General features: G+C 38.6%; 1 protein-coding gene across 1 annotated transcript; it reads left to right on the forward strand.

Annotated features, from left to right (window-relative positions):
* Window positions 1–529: 529 nt before the first annotated feature.
* Window positions 530–18,414, forward strand: scp2a (sterol carrier protein 2a). The gene is made up of 16 exons (XM_069719465.1): window positions 530–670; window positions 2,043–2,100; window positions 2,219–2,290; window positions 2,465–2,596; window positions 2,860–2,924; window positions 3,345–3,471; window positions 3,612–3,675; window positions 3,769–3,855; window positions 4,030–4,180; window positions 4,311–4,458; window positions 5,424–5,531; window positions 9,215–9,368; window positions 11,103–11,199; window positions 12,614–12,743; window positions 15,185–15,264; window positions 17,915–18,414. The coding sequence occupies exons 1-16, from the start codon at window positions 620–622 to the stop codon at window positions 18,008–18,010; spliced, it is 1,620 nt and encodes a 539-aa protein (XP_069575566.1). The 5' UTR covers window positions 530–619; the 3' UTR covers window positions 18,011–18,414.
* The last annotated feature ends 166 nt before the right edge of the window (window positions 18,415–18,580 follow it).

The following is an 18,580-nucleotide window of genomic DNA, read 5'->3' on the forward strand; positions in this document are numbered from 1 at the left end:
TCAACTACAAAGTCAGCAACTTATCTTATTTTGTCCACAGAGCTGTCTTAAAGCAAAACACTGCGTCACTGGAAAAGGATATTACAAGTTTGAAATAACACAAACTTATGATCGCGGTAAAATAACAAAAAATACCGAAGTTGAAAAGTTCATACAATAAACAAAAAACCGTACACACTTAAATGTAATGATTAAATTATACATTTGTTAATTAAATTATTCAACAAAATACCTACTCTTATCAGTATGTCAATATAAATGGAATTTCTTTCAGTCCAGATCAGTTACAGAAAACTAGGCTGTTTCAGGCTTTTTTGTTGTTGTTGTTGACTAAATTAACTGCAGTCAGAACTGATCACAATAAAACGCTGTATTATTCTATAGTTATCACACGCGACTAATTGGAAGAACTTCACTCTCGTTTTATATTATGGCTGTACTGCGGAAGAGGGGAGGCACTCCCACAACAGCGGAGGTGTTGTTTTGCCACAGAGTGACACATCGTCCCGGAACATAGAGGATCTTTGTTCCCAGCTGCTGCCGGTGCTGCTCAGCGGACCTCCCTGTGTTCTCCGTCCGTGTCTGTCTGCGTGGACGGCGGCTGCAGAAGAGAAGCACGATGGCGCCCGGGAAGAACAGAGTGTTTGTTATCGGTGTGGGCATGACGAAGGTAAATATCGGTGTTTTGTCACTTCTGGGGCGTGAAATACATCGTGCAGACCTAAAAGCTAGCACGGTTGCTAAATCAACCATAGCAGCTCATTCAACATGTTCCACTTTAAAACTTCATCTTTTCTATTTTATAAAGTAAATGGTGGCTCGTTAAGAGTCCTTGGTGTTGGGGGGGGGAAGCAGACTTGGTGCACATGACTTGCACTGAAAGTTTCAACGGTGTCACAGCTGGCAATACACACACACATATATATATATATTAGCCAACTAATATAATAATATAATTTAAACTATAAAGTAAACTTGTTGCAGCTTGTGTTTATATACATGAAAAACTGTCTGTTTTAGTGAGTTATTTAGCAGAAACTGTGGGCACAATGTGTTCCGGTGCTTTGGGTCACTACCCCCATGCCTGCCGGGGCTACACATAAAGTCCATAGTTCATGGTCAACGGAGTTATAAACTGTGCCAAAGGTCTTCACGCAGACCAGCAGTCACTGTTTTCTTCAATGATTTCAACACACACACAGCTGTTGAACTATCTGAGTCTGTCCCTTTGTAGAGGATAGTTTTCACACCTCTGGATGAAGTCACATCACGGCGACACTAACTTTACCTCTCTGCTCAGTTCACGTTAGTTCGACGTATTTAAATAAGGATTCACAAATAGAGCAGCAACAGTTAGTTCATTTAAAACAATATATATATATATATATAATCGAGTAATTGTTTGACTTTCCTTTTAGTCCTCCGGGATTACAAAGGGAATATGTTTTGGTTGTGGATTGTTGGTTGGGTAAAAAAAAACAAAAACAAACATTTTAGCCTTCACTTTTGGGCTTTGGGAAACACTGGGTTAACAGTTTTCACAATTTTTGGACATTTTAAAGACCGCACAACTAATTGGAGATTACTTGAGAAAATAATTGACATTCTGACCAATAATTGAAATAAACATTATTTGCAGCCCTATTCACAAATAATTCACATCTTTTTTTAGAAGCTGTAATTTGTGTCAGTACAAGCCCCCTCCCCTCCCCCCATGCCCCTGTCTTACCTGCTAACTGATTTGTACACACAAAAATATATCTCCTATGACACATTCATATTGTAGTAGTACTGTCACTTCCTGTTGGGCTTTCAATCCCAGAAAAATAATATTTGATGCTGTGCAGGCTGCCTTTTGTGTCTGTTTCTTGTCTGTCATTTTAAATCTGTTTATATCATTAAATCTGTTTTAAGTATATCATGTAAAAGATTTGAAATGTTGTAAAATGAGTTTTAAATTTTTATTTTTTATTTTTAAGAAACAGGTACTCTATGTAAACACTGATTTTCAGTGACTGTATGTTTTTTCTATTTGGCTGCAGTTTGACAAACCTGGAGCCCGAGACAACTACGACTACCCTGATATGGCCAAGGAAGCAGGTGCTTATCTGCACAGTTTATGGATGTTCACTCATAAGATATCCTATCTGAATATTTTCACTGTGTTGGTATGTAACATATAATAATTATATCACTGTGTGTCTACGTACTTTTATAGGTCAAAAGGCTCTAGCAGATGCAGGAATCCCATATTCAGCTATTGAACAAGCCTGTGTAGGATACGTCTATGGTAAGACCTCCAGTCACTGGTCACATGTCAGTCATTCCCATGCACATATATGCGCTCTTATGTGACCTCGTATGTGCTAAATAAATAATTGTGCATCTCTTCCATGTACATTTCTGGGTATAGAAAGTAAAATAAGTGAGGATTAATATCTCATCCTCCACCTCGCTGTCTCAGGGGACTCAACCTGTGGGCAGAGGGCCATTTACCACAGCCTGGGTCTGACCGGGATCCCCATCATGAACGTCAACAACAACTGCTCCACGGGCTCCACCGCTCTCTTCATGGCACGCCAGCTGGTCCAGGGAGGTGAGTCAAGGCAGGAGGCCTTAAAAGTGACAAACCACCAAAAGCTTTAAAGTATTTGAAAAAAAGGAGGTTTCTAAAAGGGAGCAGTCTGCTCCAGAATAGACACTTGGTTGCTGTGGTCAAACTGAATTAACGCTGATATATTTGGATTCCAGTAAGGTAAGGTTTTCACAACAGAAAGAAGTACTGAAATATGTATAGACAGATCTTAATCAGCTTCTGCAGCATATTTCCTAATCTATACTTTTCACGTTATTTTGCAGGTGTTGCCGATTGTGTGCTTGCTCTTGGGTTTGAGAAGATGGAGAGGGGTTCTTTGTCTGCGAAGGTATATACAGTAAATCTATACATATATGATATGTGCTATATTTTTTTTTCTCTATGTGAAACAGTGTACTGCTTGAGGTACAAGACAAATTTCAGAAGAATATTATAGTAATAATAAGAATAATATAGAGAAATCAAATCAATCAAATATGTTGTTGCACTGAATGTTGAGGTGTAGAAAAGTCACATAAATACATACAGTATATTGCACACCTATACAGGCTATAGGTGTTGATTTTTTTTTGCGTCTAGATCCTGTAGTTTTTGTAAGCTGGATGGTTGTTCTCCTGACACACTTGTTTTCTGACACACTTGTTTCCAAACTGCTAAACACGAGGTTGTTTTTGAATAACTGCGCCTCATTCTTTTTTACAAAGTGAAAAACCAAGTGATCATTTTCTGAAAGCACACCTGTTTTTAGTTTATGGACAGGACCAATCCCATGGACAAGCACATGGAAGTGATGATCAACAGCTACGGGATGGTGGCAGCACCGCCAGCACCACAGATGTTTGGTAACGCTGGCAGGGAACATATGGAGAAATATGGTATGTGTGTACTGAATAGAGTAGTTACTTACCAGGTCTAAAATATGAAAGCTACGGTTAAAGTGACATTATCCTCATTTAGTTTTTTAATGGTAGACGTTCTTTGTAAATGTTTGTGTCAATGTTTATACCTCTTACAGGCACAAAACCAGAACACTTTGCCAAAATCGCCTGGAAAAACCACAAACATTCCACCAACAACCCGTAATGCACAGTTAACACAGTTAACAGTCTATTTCTTCACAATGAGTTTATTATTATCTAAGTGTGTTTGTGTGTTTGTGTACCTTCATGCAGTTACTCCCAGTTCCAGGAGGAGTACAGTTTGGATCAGGTCATGAACTCCAGGAAGGTGTTTGACTTTCTCACTCTTCTGCAGTGCTGGTAAGAATCAATAAATGGAGTCTTTTCTCTTTGAGATAATTAATCAAGTCTTGAATATAACTATGTCAGGGCAGAGGATTGCAAGTACTAATGTCTACTTGGTCGTAGTGCAGATTCTGAGTCACCAGATTCTGACATAACCATGTCTGTTTGTCTTGCTCTTTGTCTCATCAGCCCGACATCAGATGGTGCTGGAGCTGCTGTTTTGGCCAGCGAGGCCTTTGTTAGGGAACACCATCTGGAGAACCAGGCAGTGGAGATTGTGGCTCAACAGATGGTGACTGACCTCGCCTCCACATTTGAAGAAAACAGCTGCATTAAGATGGTAAAAAAAAAAAAAAAAAAAAAAAAAGGGAAATGTTTTTTTTCCGAAAATTCACAGAGCTCATACATGTCGTAACAGTTGAATTGATGATTTGACAGCAGCCATGGATTAAAACCCTTTTTCCATCCAGGTGGGATTTGACATGTCTCGGTTGGCGGCTAAAAAGGTCTTTGAGGCTGCGGGTCTGAGGCCAAGTGACGTTGATGTGGTCGAGCTGCACGACTGCTTCTCGGCCAATGAGCTCATCACTTATGAAGCCTTGGGGTTGTGTTCAGAGGGTGAGACCGGAGCTCCTGAAACCCTATTTCATTCTTCAGATATTTTAAAACTTTTAAAGCTGTTGGGGGATTAGAGCAGGATAGAGCTGGGTACCAAACTTTGATACTTCTTCATGGCAGCGACTGAAATGCTTCAATACCACCTAGTATCGGAAAAATGGCTTGTCACTAGTTAACAGATTTGATGCCTAGGCAACATCCACACTAAAAGCCTGCATGTGGGGCTTTTAGGAGACATTTGTAAATAGCAGTTCCAGAAAAAAAAAACTTGGCTTAAACTCTCCACCTTTAAACTGCATGGAAACTAAAGATTGGATTTGTACAATATAATTTTCTTTCTGTTAAAATGGATATAATAAAATTGTCACAGAAAAATGTATCACTCAGAAACCGCTGTCAAAGTCAAGGTATTGGGACTGGTGTTTAAAATTTATGAATGAAACCTAACCTTAGAGTAGGAATGGATATGGGCTCCACCATCCTTCTCTTACCTGAACAGTAGGTTTCTACTTTTAGGAAAATACTTTGACATCAAATTTGGCCTAAATTAGAAATGTCCTCTCTTCAGATTTGTGTTTCCCCTGAAATGAGTTATCAGTGGCAGGCCACTAAGCTGACTGGACCGTGTGTGACAATGTTGTGTTTACTGTCCATACTCAAAACAAAATCAATTTGTGCTTCAGACTAACCATATATATTTGCTTTTTTTGGATATGATTTTCTCTTTCTGTGAACGTGCAGTTTTTTTTTTTTAATTGATTTATGAGGCTATTTGGGTGTGAGGCTAAAAACCTCATTCACATAGATCCAAAATGACATCTACTAAAAATTAAGTGAAGTCTCAACCCAAGGTCTCTGATATCCACAATACAAGTCTTTAATAATGTTTGATCAGCTTTATACAATAAAGTATTGTACATTAAAGTACCATAAATTTCACTGTGTACTCTGTTATATCTCTGCAGGTAAAGCTGGAGAGCTGATTGACAGAGGCGACAACACATATGGAGGCAAGTTTGTGGTTAACCCGAGTGGTGGTCTCATCTCCAAAGGACATCCTCTCGGGGCCACAGGTACGCAGAACCTCCAACTCTGGATGCAAATCGCTTGGCAGTGCTGGAGTGAAAATGTCACATCAGGGTCAAAAACCTTTTCTGTGAATGTTTTTTTGATGTAGTAGATTAATGGGGGTTAACATATATTATACAAGATGAAAATGTATGCTCATATTAAGAGAGATGCCCTGGAACCTCTGGGTAGACAGAACTCTTTCCAGAACTGCTAAATAATGGCTCTTTATTTACCATTTTAATCCAATGGCGGTAGAAATATGAATCTGCGACAAAGCATATTTATCTATAAAAAGCGTCGCTGCAGCAGTGAAAGAGAGTGTTAGTGGATAAAAGTGCCAATATGTTTACACAATTCCATTTATTCAGTGTCGTCTACTCATTCATCATTTAGCAGACTCGTATTTCCTTAACTGGATGTAAAGTGCTGTTATCCAGGAAATATTAAACTACATTTATTCAACAGTAACCTGACAATGACAAAACACAAGTGGCAGCAACGGAGTATAAAAGTAAAGCTCAAAGACATACGTTTATTTATACACATGTAATTGTCACCACATAGTCTGACCAAGTAAAGATGATTTTGCTGATTTGCTGTTGAAAAAGTGTCTGTTAATGACTGCATGTCACCTTGTAGGAAATGTAAACATAGCTCTTAAAAGAACTCAAGACTAAGCTTACTTTTAAATTGTATTTAATCCATTTTTAAAATCTTAACATTTTTTTTACTACCTCACCACTTTAATTTTGTCAGAAATGTTTATCTAAACTCCCATAAGACATAATAACCATGATACAAATGTTCCATTGTTGCAGCCAGTCACAACATGAGCAATAGTTATTCACAGTTCTAACTGTAACTGATTGACACGCTGACAGTTTGTAAAGATTTTATTCTGCATTGGGAATTAACAAAACAAAACAATTATTAGGTTTGTTGAGGAAATCCTACCAGCAAGCAGCCGCACAGAGTAAGTTACCATAGTAACTGACACAAAGTTGCAGCAATCTCTGTTTCTGCAGCTGGAAACAAGGTTTCCCTCAACGCAGAGTGAACAAACACAAAAACATATCACTAACTCCACCTTCTTAAGGATGAAAACTTTTCCAAACACTTTCCACAGGGGCCACTAGGTGGCATGTGTCTCATATTGATGGGCAGCTGGATTGTAAAAGTGATCCTAAGCCTGCATGTAAGGAGGCAGCCTGCTGTGACTTTGGCATGCCTCCCCTGTAATCTGTCCACATTTTAAACCGTTGAGAGATGACACTGAGCAAACAGTGCAGCTGGCTCGCCCAGCCTCTGCATCATGTTCTCTATGCACTTGTACATATTAATAGTCACGTCTGCTTAGTCGCTAACGAGACATAACAAGGGGAAACTGAGCTATTTTTCTTCTTTATTTGGTAAAAGTTTAGTTTTTTTTAATTGTTATTGTCTTTATTTATTTTTCTCTCTCTCTGCCTTTCTTGCTTCTTACGTCCCAGTCTCATCACTTCCTCTCCCTGATTATTTTTTTCATTAACTTTCCCAATTCATGCCATCAATACTCCTTCTGTCTCCTGGGTCACTCTCTCAGCTAAACTCTATCTGATCTCTGGTGTTGCTCCTAATCATGCTTGAAAAGCTCTGACCTCTTCCCCCCCAAGAAACCCTGAGAGCAGATATTGAAAACCAATTGCCTTATTTTTTTTAATGTATTTACATCACATCGAGGACCCCTGTGACGTCACCAACTCATAGCTTGATGTATTTAGTGAAGCGGTGCATGGCTTTATCATTCAGAAATTAAAAGGCTACGGAGGCTTGGGATCACCCTTTGTAACGGTGAAAGAGCATTTGAAATCTTCTGAAGAATTTACGGTTGGCAAGTGGTCCTTTACATTGCAGGTAAATAATACATGTGAAGTGACATGCCCTCTTTTGATTTGATGAACTTCCTCGTGGATGCTGCAATAAACTTTCCAATTGGCATTCAGACAAAATTGCACTCACACAAACTAGTCCCAACAGAAAAGATTAGGAGAGTGCTGCAGAATGGGAAAGATGCACCATGTAGAGGTATTTACCCTTAAGTCCCTTAGCTTGTTGGGATAATGGAAAAATACAAAAGCTCATTAAGCAGATGGGATGAAATGCTCAGCTATAACGTTGGCGTAGGCGCTGCCCCTGGTGAGTTGTCAGATTAGGAGTCATCTTGTCACCCCTCTCAGTTTGAATATCGTGTTGCACCTTTGCAAAATGCTCTGGCGTCTGGACTGCAGCCATAATCAGAGAAATCATTCCCACTTGTATTAGAAAGAAAGAGGTATTGATCTCAACCAGATTCAGGGCAGACAACAGCCTGGACTAAATGTTCCCTCCTGATTTCTTTGTAGATATTTATTTAATTACAGCAACAAGATGTAGCTACTTTGTCAGAGGACTGTTTCAAACAAACGTATGATATTTTGTAAATTGCTTTTAGGAGGAGTTTTCTGTTAGCATTCAGTTATCTAAGTACCTTTTAATTAATGATAGGTATCACATTAATGACTATTTTTCCACGAAAAGTAACCCATACTTATTCTTATATTGAATACTTTTTAAATATATCTGTATGTTCATGCAAACAAAACAAATTTTCAACAAAAGCAGCATAAATATACTTTGATGAAACACAGAAATAGGAAATCAATGTCCACAAGAAAAGAAATGGATTACCTCAAAAGTCTAGCATATTTGTTCATTAAGATGTTAGAGTTAGGAAAGATGTTCTTCATTATTACCTTGGCTTATTGAGTTAAAAAAAAAAAAAAGGAATAATATTGAAGCATATCGACCACATAACTATCAGTTTCCATCAGTCAAACAATCCCACACACACATTCCTCACAGTTCACTCAGTACATCTGTTCCAAGTCATCAACACTACATCAGAGATATTCACAAAGGCAACTCAATCAAAGACTCCCTCCTCCATGTTTTTTAAAATTCATTAATAATTAATACAGATCATATTCTTGTATCATCTGTTAACCGTAACATCCTGGATTCAAATCCTTGCAACATATTGTATTTCCAACAGTTGTGATCAAATATTCTAAACTCAAGGTTCACTTTCTAGCTTTTCCACAGTTTTCCAACGTGTCTCATGGTTGAATTATTTTCATTAACGAAGGGAGAGCGATGCAGTTGAAAGCCACAGTTAAAAGATTACTTTATCAGGTGGTTGGAAACAGGAATCCAGATGTTTTTCTGACAACGTTACCATATCAACTCAAAAGACAATAACATGTCAGTGTCATGTTTACAGCTGCCAAAGAAACAGTGGATGCAGGCTCAATTAATACGGAAAAAACTGTGTGTCTTACAAATTGAAAAAAAATTGAGATGCTTGTTGTTCTTTGTGGTAAGTGTACCTTAAGACAAAACTTTAGACTAATGCATCTTTCCTCTGTTTAATACCTTTCAAAATGTGGATGCTTTTTTCTCTGAATTTCAAAGTCTGAATCAGTCCTCCTGTTAAAACGCAATCATTCACAGCTTACAGAAGGAAAGCCCGATGATAACAACAGCCGTGTCCATTTTCCCACTTGTTTTATATAGTCATGATTCGCATACCCACGCGGCTACCCCACATAATCAGTGACCGGCGTCACTCTCACCTTCTGTCCGTTTCTCCCCGCTTATGCTCTCGCAGGTCTGGCCCAGTGTGCCGAGCTGTGCTGGCAGCTCCGAGGGCAGGCTGGCAGGAGGCAGGTCCCCGGGGCAAAGGTGGCCTTGCAGCACAATATTGGCTTAGGAGGAGCTGTTGTTGTCGCACTGTACAAGATGGGTTTCCCACAGGATGCAAGGTGACCAGACAGTTCCAGATGATTTGTTACAAGTTCATTTAAGACGGGGGTCTCCAACCTTTTTTCCTCCGAGAGCCACTTTGACAGAATTTTAAGTGTCTGAGATCTGATGTTTAGTCATATTGATTCACATAGCTGAGCTCCATCTAAACCAGCTGAATAAGCTTCTTTTATGTGAACAATAGCAAACTGATACTCGACACACATTTTGTATCACAACAGCTTAAATTCAACAGTATGAGCGTGCTTGTTTCTGTGTGTGTTTCTTCAATGTTTTCTCTTCCACAGATGTTCCCTAAATGCACTGCGGTGCACGCAACCTCGTGTGGCCAAACTGCTTTGAAAATTGTCAAATAAAGTCTTCTAGTATAAGATTTAAGAGGGAAATCCTGTGTTTCCCCTTCGATTGGGATCCCTTGTCCCTCTTAAAAGAAACGCACGTCTAGGTCAAAACCTAATATATGGCTATGGTGAAACGGGAGGTATTTTAACTAGAAAAGTCGCTGCATTCGGCCGAACTGCGGTGTAACTATCACTCAGTCAGTGACAGACTTTACAGCTCCGGCCCCTCTGTTGCGGTGGAGCTACAAATATTGTTTTTGTGTTATTTACCTAATTTAGGAGCACTCATTTCTCTCCTGTTCAGTATGGAAGTCTCTGCTGTGTTTTGCGGGCGCGTGCCGGTTGCAGTTTCTGTCCTCTGATCTCTGTGTTTCACTCAGGACGGAGTTCAACCTCTGCTGCACTGACACCTTGCAGAGGAGAGATTGTTCACTCGTTAATCAATTTCTTTGATACCGCCGTTCTGTTGGACAGGTTAATCGAGAAATACATTATTAATTAATGCTGGAATTGATTGCCAAACTTGGTCAATATACCTGCGCAAGTAAAGTCTATGTGTGGGGAAACCTTGTATATTGTTTGAACCCTCTGTGATCTACTCAGAACCGGGTCATAGGCTACTGATAGTTTGTGAGTTGGAGATCCCTGATTTAGATACATTTAGACTTGATTTTACTTTTCTACTGTGGTATTATATTTGACAAGAAATCTGTTAGCAGGCTCAAAAAGCAGTTGAGTAATAAACAGGAGTAATAAGGTGCATTATTGAATTGGTCGGTCTGTCCTTTGTGCTGAAGGGATACTTGTTTTGTATCCTTGTAAAACAAGTTAGAAAAAAAGTCAGAGAATTCTTTGCATTATTTGCAGTTTGTACACAACTCAAAGCAGCATTGTCAGTCCTCTTATTTTAAAACCCACATTGCTATGTGTCCTATGTTACCCACAGTTGAATATTGTTGATTTTCTTTCTCTTCATTATTTGGCCTTATGTTGTTGATACGTTCCAGTGTTCTGTCACTGTTCCCATTTGTCACATTACATGCACCTTGTGATACATTTAGACTCATGCATGTACAGTGAACCCTCGTTTTTCACGGGGGTTACGTTCCAAATAGAAACCGTGATAGGCGAAATCCGTGAAGTAGTAACCTTTATTTTACAATTGAAATAGATAGAACTGGACATTAAATATATCTACGTTACATATAGTCGTAATGTGATTTCAATGCACGATGCAAATCCGTGAAGCAGCGAGACCGTGAAAGGTGAACCGCGTTATAGCGAGGGTTCACTGTACCTCACTCCAAGCTGAACCTCAGGTAGCTAAAATAATTCTGTTCTCAGACTGTGTTGCTTTGTATCACACTGGGTTTTTTTTTCCGCTTCTTACAGCTCCCACCTACATGCAGTCTCCACCAGCTCAGGTAGCGGTGTGGAAGGTTTTAAAGCTTACCCTGTCTTCAAAGAGATCGAGAAACATCTACAGCAGGTAAAACAGCATGCCGTCACTAATAAATATGACCTCACACTTAAATGGGGCTCTGTCGTGTTTGATCTTATGAAAGCAGAACGTTTGCATGCAGTTCCCTTTTCTTCTGTTTAGTTAATTTAAGCGTAACCTTAAGCTTTTGAAATGTATTTTATAAGCGGGGTCTGTCTTCATTTTTCTAAAGCAGTTTAGTCATACTGACACTCAGATATATATATATATATATGTATAAGGACACACTGTTGTGAAAAGTGTTGTTTTATGAAGGCATAGTATGTACTAGGACAACAAAATGGTAACAATGATGTAAACATGATTTGAAGGGCAGGTATGACACATACTATGGTTTGGAGGTGGATTGGCAGCCCTAAAGAAATAAAATGAAGCCTCCACAGTAACCGTGCACATCTGTTGTACAGTATGTAATTGAATGTTTTCTACCTGTTGCTGAAAATATCATCGGCCCTGCGGTCTGATGTCTGTCAGAAAGTATGCTGTGTTCAAGGCTGATAATTGGGTCTTTGACGCAACAGCAAAGACTGTGTGGTAACTGCAATTTGTGCACATTACTGTGGCTGTTAGCTGTGGACATGGTTTGTGTTAAAACAGTTCTTGAAAGGTAGGCACTACGCCCAGTCTCCCTGACTGCGTCAGACTATATCCCAGTATTGTATGTCTGACAGCCAGTCGTTCAATGCACTGCTCAATTCAAAAGAACCTATTAGTATTTATTGAGAGAGACTACGTTGAAGCCATTTGTGCTTTTGAGTCATTGATCTGTGAGCTAAAATCTTGGTTCTTATTGCAGAGGAGAGCCAGCTCACAGTAATGACGCGTGTTGGAGTGGTCTGTTAAAGCAATATGGTGGGATTATGTACATGATGTATATATTCTTATTGATTTGGTTTCTGCTCAGTCCTGAATGTTTAGTTTAGTTTAGTTTATTTAATTTAATATTATTCTGTTTTTATTGCATAGAATGTGCATTTACAAAAATTACATTTGATATTTTTACTACCTCACTTTTTTATTGTCATTTTTATTGCTTTGCCCTGTATATGCTGCTGTAATGTAGAAATTTCCCTCTGAGGGATTAATTATTATTAATTAATTAATTATTTTCTATCTATCTGTCTGTCCATCCGTCCGTCCGTCCGGACTAGATTATATAATGAAGAATACATACTTTAATATTAGTAACAACACAGCTGCCTCTTGAATCCTTCTAGTACTGCGAGTTGAGTTTCAACTGCAAAACTTTGATTTTAAATTGTTGTTGTCAGGCTGCTCACCAAACAATGGATGGCTTTAGAATGTATTTTGCAGTGTGGACAGGTACTGCCTGTCTACAACCGCTGCGTGACAATAATTATTTCATGGAAACTAACTCAAATACCCTGTCGGCTCCTTGCAGGAAGGAGAGCAGCTCGTCAAAAAGATTGGTGGAGTGTTTGCTTTTAAAGTGAAGGATGGCCCAGATGGGAAAGAGATGACTTGGGTTGTGGATGTGAAAAATGGCAGCGGCTCTGTCAGTAATGACGCAGGTATGTATCTTAGCGGAGCTATTTAACTCTGCAAATATTTGCTTGATATTTTGCTGTCAGCAATGTGATTATAAACTACATTTTAAATGATCATCCATGGCCTTGTTTTTCTGCATCTTGCTTTATTGGTGACATATTCTGTTCAAGTTCTCAGGGCTCACCAAGATACAGGATTCTCAGAAATCTGCTTTTAACCCAGACCAATAAAGCCAGACACAAATAGAAGTTCATTTTCACACAATAAGTCTCTCAGCCCATTTCCACAACTCTCAGCCACACAAGCCTTTTTATTGTATGAATGTTTACTGTAGAAAATATTTCACGTGGCTTTTCTCTCTGGAATAGACTGAACACACATCTGCGTATCACATTCCTTACTGATACGCATCTTGTACTCTGTATTGTGGAAGTAAACCATGTTCTGAACAGACTGTACAAACTGTAAGAGAACAACTTTTTTGATTTTCTCTTTTTCTTGGAAGCTCAGAAGAGAAATACGTTGAATCCCCTCAGATAGATGAGTTTTTTTGGGTTCAGATGTTAAGATACTGCTTTGGCTGCCTGATTTTGTATTTCAGAGCTGCATTGAAGCGGATTGCGTCACTCAAACATACGTGCATACATTTAGAGTCACCTCACTGTTTCCTGTGATGTTCGCTGCATCTAAGCCATTATTTCTGAATCACTGCTGCCTCTCCATCTCACTGAATGTTCAGGGACATCCTAAGAAAGGAAAGCATTAAGGTTTAAAACCTTAAAATGGTTTTCTAAATGCATCCGTGGTGCTGTTGTTTTGCCTTTATGGTACCACAGCACTACATTTGTGCTTTGGAAAATGAGACTAAACTGGTCTGTTATGAGCTAATGGTACTTACTGTGCACCTGCCACTACCAAGTCAGGTTTCTGATCATGTGACTCATCTCCTCTTGTGCTAATGTTACCGTTCATGTTAGCATGCTATAGATGATCACGATACACATAAAACAAGAAGTAAACACACTGAACCTTCTCGCTCTCATTTAGCTAAAAAAAAAAAAAAAAACATCTTTAAAGCAGCTGACTAATAATTGTGAGCAACATGGCAACAGTGGCCGTAGTATTACACATTTTTAACAGTGTCTGACACTTATGGAAGGAAAATGGATTTCCTCGGTGGAGCGTTACCAAACCGAAATCTCCAGACAGTTTTTACAGTGAAAAGTTCAGTCTGTAACTTTGCAGTTGACTTTTAAAGCCTCTAAGAAAAACACAACACGCATAAATATGTTTAACTGATCTTTTTTTTTTTTACCATATGATTCTCAAACTTGTTGTTCCAGTATTATTGCACAGTACAATGTTCAGTGCATCCGGAAAGTATTCACAGCACTTCACTTTTTTCACATTTTGTTATGTTATGTGTCGAATTTTGAGTGAAAAAAAATGAATTTAATCCATTTTGGAATAAGGCTGTAACATAACAAAATGTGGAAAAAAGTGAAGTGCTGTGAATACTTTCTGGGTGAACTGTAACTGTTTTTATAATGACTGCAACCTTTGTATTCTGCTTTAAAGGTCCCTTATTGTATAAATTTAGATTTCCATTTCTTTTTTTGATTATAAAGCAGCTCTAGATTTGATATAAATACAGTGAAAGTGCAACGCTCAGTCCACGGAGAAATGCGCACAGCCCAGTACCTATGAATAATATGTTTGGACTTCCGTAGGTTTATCACAAAATAATGAACATGTCATATGTCCGCCCTCAATGACCCCAACCTTTCATCAGAAAGAAAACACCAAATGGTTATTTTGTCGTGGAGCTAGCAAATTACATGACCGAAGAAAAGCTTTGGTTGGCCCGGGCGTGTGTCACTTCGAAAGAAGTCAGCCAATCAGGAGAGAGGTTCATTAAAATCAATGCTTCTTAAAGCCACGGACACAAAACAGGCTGTCTTTGGTAGATCTCCAGAGAAGCTTAAGGAGGAGGTGTAAATCTATATTGAGATGGGTTTTCGGTACTTAAAATCTCACAAATATGCAAGAGACTGCAAATACAAAACAAAGTCTAAAATATGAAACCTTTTACCAGACTGATGGTAGCATTTAGATGTTTGTCTTTAAAAGCAACAGAACACAGCAGGGACAATTTTATTTCAAAAATATAAACGGCATGAGTCATAAAGCTCTCTGAATTGTTACGTCAATGAAAGAAAATGCATTGACCTTCGGTGCTGCATGCAGCATTAGCCGAGGGAATTCTGGAGTGTTTTCTTTTTCAAGCTTCGTCATAATTGTTAAAATATTTCTCCAATGTGCAATGATATAAAAGTAACATTTGGGTTTCTTCTCATTTAAGCAAACATCAGTTGTTTTTTGCCTGATTTTTAGTTGTGGTGGATTTGAGATTCTGTTGTTGTTGGCCATAATGAATAAGTTTATCTTCAATATTTTCAATAAGGGAAAAAGGCAGACTGCACATTGTCCATGAGTGACGAGAATCTTCGGGATTTGATGACAGGAAAGTTGAACCCTCAAACGGTAAGTGTAATTTATTTAATTTGTGTCACTGTTTTACTTATGAACAAAATGTAACAGAAAATCAATGGCAAATATTTCCTATATTTACTGTAAAGCATAGTAACACTGTCCTTGTAGTTTTTTTCTGTAACATCAGGGCAAATGTATTTCCTCCTAAATGCCATTAAGGTTGCTTTCCTATTTGTTGTTTGACTGCACTGCTGTTTGAGTGCATTTGGAAGCAGCTCAAGATTCTCTTTGTGGTGGTCTAGGTCTAGTTGTTTAGCACACAAAAGACTTGTTTGTTGTCTGTTGCCTGTAACGGGCTGATTACCATCTGTTTTTATGATCTTGAATTAATTTGCACTGTTTCAAGGTGTCGTTCACAGTTATTCTTAAATCAGGGGTCTCCAACCTTTTTTCCTCTGGGAGTTACTTTGCCAAAATGAAAGTATCCAATATCTACTCATGTTCAGTAACATTTATTCACAAAGCTGAGCTTCACCCAAACCAGCTCTTACGCTTCTTTTATGTAAACAACAACAAATTGACACTCAACAGACATTTTATATTAAAGCAGCTTAAAATAAACAGCATGTGGAAACTTTTTCCTGAATGCTTTTAATTTGAAAAGTCGCAGTATTCAGCTGATCAGCGGTGTAACTTTGATCTCTCGCCCACTCAGTGAGACTCGCTTTACAGCCCTGGCGCCCTCGCTGTGCCGTTTCTTTTCAACTCGGTGTGAGAGTCTCTGCTGCATTTCACAGGCGTGTCGCAGGTCGCGTTTCTGTCCTCTGATCTCTTGTGTTTCATTGAGGGCGGAGCTCAACCTCTGCTGCACTGACACGGTGCAGAGTAGACACAGGTGGAAGGAGAGCAAAGGGAGACTGTCCACTTGTTAATCGATCACGTTGATAGCGTCGTTGTCACGGACAGGTTCAAAAAAATGAATAATAATAAAAAAAAAAATGCTGAAATCGATCACCAAATATACTTGGAAAGCCGTAAATACATCTGGGCGCCTTGCCTAAATAAAGCCTACGTGTTGGAAACACTGCATATTGTTGGAACCCTCAACGAGTTACTCAGAAATGGGTAACGAGCAACTGGTAGCCCACGAGCGACGGGCTGGAGACCCCTGTCTTACAGCAACAGACTGCCAGTCCACATGAGTAATACTGCAATATCACTTAAATGTAAAACGATTCCAACTTGAATCAACTCTTTATAGTTGACAAGTGGAGAATTTCTTCTTTTATACAATCAAAAACAAATACTTTAGAAAGAATATTTTCAAAATACAGGCCTTAAAGTAGAAACTCAATGCAACAAAATTAAATATATACCTGTGACCACTGACACAAATTAGAAAACTTGTGATCATTCAAACAAAAGGAAAGTGAGTACACCTGTGATTTCCAATCAGCGTTACGGCATTGAACACCAGAGCGTCCACCTACGGGTTGTGTTAATGTATTGCCCAGAGGCTGAACTGTTTCTGTGACTGTTCAGACTGTGCAAAGGACAAGAGGACAACACAGAAACCTTTGCTGAGAAACTGCAAAATTAAACTTCACTAAATGACATGAAAAGAAACACGATGAAATTGGTAGCATTTGGTCAGATGTGACCAAAATAAATTTGTTTGGCTCAGACAGCTGAGGCCCATCTTGCTTGACCTGAACCTGGTCAGGTCGACCACAGTGAAAGCGCAGACGTGGGCGTGTAATGATGGGATTGCAGGAGTACAAAAGATGCAGGGGAGATGAAATCTGTGGAAGTACCATTAATGCCTGTGGATATACCAAAATACCCTCTGACAAGATAACTTCCAGTCGCCAGACGCTCGGCTGCATGATAATCATCCAAAGTACACTGCCAAAAAAAAGGTGAAGAATATGACCCAGCCAAGTCTGGTGCCTGACTTCAATCCAACAGAAAATCTTTGGGGAATTTTAAAGAAAAAAAGTTAGAGCAACTCCGCCCCTCCGGCAAAGAGTAGCTGACAAGTCTTATTGAAGAGTGGCAGAACCTCTCTCCAGGAAACGGTGGTATCCTTCAATATGAGGAGGGTTCAGTCTGCCATCAGAAAAAAAGGTGGACAAAAAGGTGACACGAATCATTAAAAAAAAAAAGTAATCTCAGTCATGAAATGTGCACGGAATTCCTGCTATGGTGCTTGTGGGTTTAATATCGTTAATCTAAACTGTTAGTTTTTAATTTGATATAAAAGCAAATATCCTACTGTTTAACTTTGGATAATGCCACTACTGTATCATTTGACATTGACATTGACGTAATATTGCCCAGGACTGTACTGACTTCTGTTATATACTGTAGAGATTGTGCTGGCCTCATTATAAGCATTGTCATGCAGTGCATTTCTGCGAGTACCTGTGTATATGGAGAAAAGCACACAGTCACTGCAGGGGTAAAACGGAAAATAAATGAACAAGTGATAAGACGTTGAATTTGGATGAAGTCATGAATATTTCAGTGTTTTAGTGAAAATAAAAATAAGTTTGAGAGAAAAAGATTTCATTAACTTTCTGTTTCAGTTGATCAGAAATGCATCTTTTAGTGACAAAAGTATTGTTAAAAGTGAAATTTGATGAAGTTAAAATGAATTAAAAAAAAAAAAAACATCTTTTCTTACCTCTTGTCCCATCAGGCGTTCTTCCAAGGGAAGCTGAAGATCAATGGGAACATGGGGATGGCTATGAAGCTGCAGAACCTCCAGATTTCACCAGGCAAAGCCAAGCTGTGACACCTTCAAGTAGCTTTTTGCTTCGTTCAAACTTTGTTTAAAGTTTATAGAAAGAAAATGTTGCCTATTGAATTTGCTAATCAACGAGTTCATTGAGTACTTTGATAATATCTTCGTTGTTGAGAGACAATCCCTTCAGTTTCAATGCCAGATGCTTCGTTTATATCAAAGCGCACTTCTCACTTCTGTATTAATGCTGCTGTTTCCGTCAGCCTCTTATGAATTCTGAAATTAGATTTCAGAGGGGCTAATTTAAAATACCCACCACCGTTTTATTAATCATCTAATCAGAGAACTCTATATGCCTCTTGTTTGTTTATGAAATTAAGATCTTTTTGACTTTAAACATTTTGCCAGTTAACTTTGAATAGAATCTAATTTTCTAAATAAAATCTTTACCCACAGTAACAACCTCTGAGTTTTTCTTCCTTAAAAATAGGCCAATAATGTCAATAACTCTAAGACTATTTCCTTTTTTATCATTGTGAAACCATTTTATTATCAAAATAATGTGGTTCACACTACTCATGTCTACATGAATGAAACATTTAATTTTACATACATAATGTA

This window comes from Brachyistius frenatus, unplaced genomic scaffold (assembly GCF_029030835.1).
Source record: "Brachyistius frenatus isolate BFR_SWC_R1_liver_20210118 unplaced genomic scaffold, ASM2903083v1 Contig_215, whole genome shotgun sequence".
In the NCBI taxonomy this organism is placed as follows: domain Eukaryota; kingdom Metazoa; phylum Chordata; class Actinopteri; family Embiotocidae; genus Brachyistius; species Brachyistius frenatus.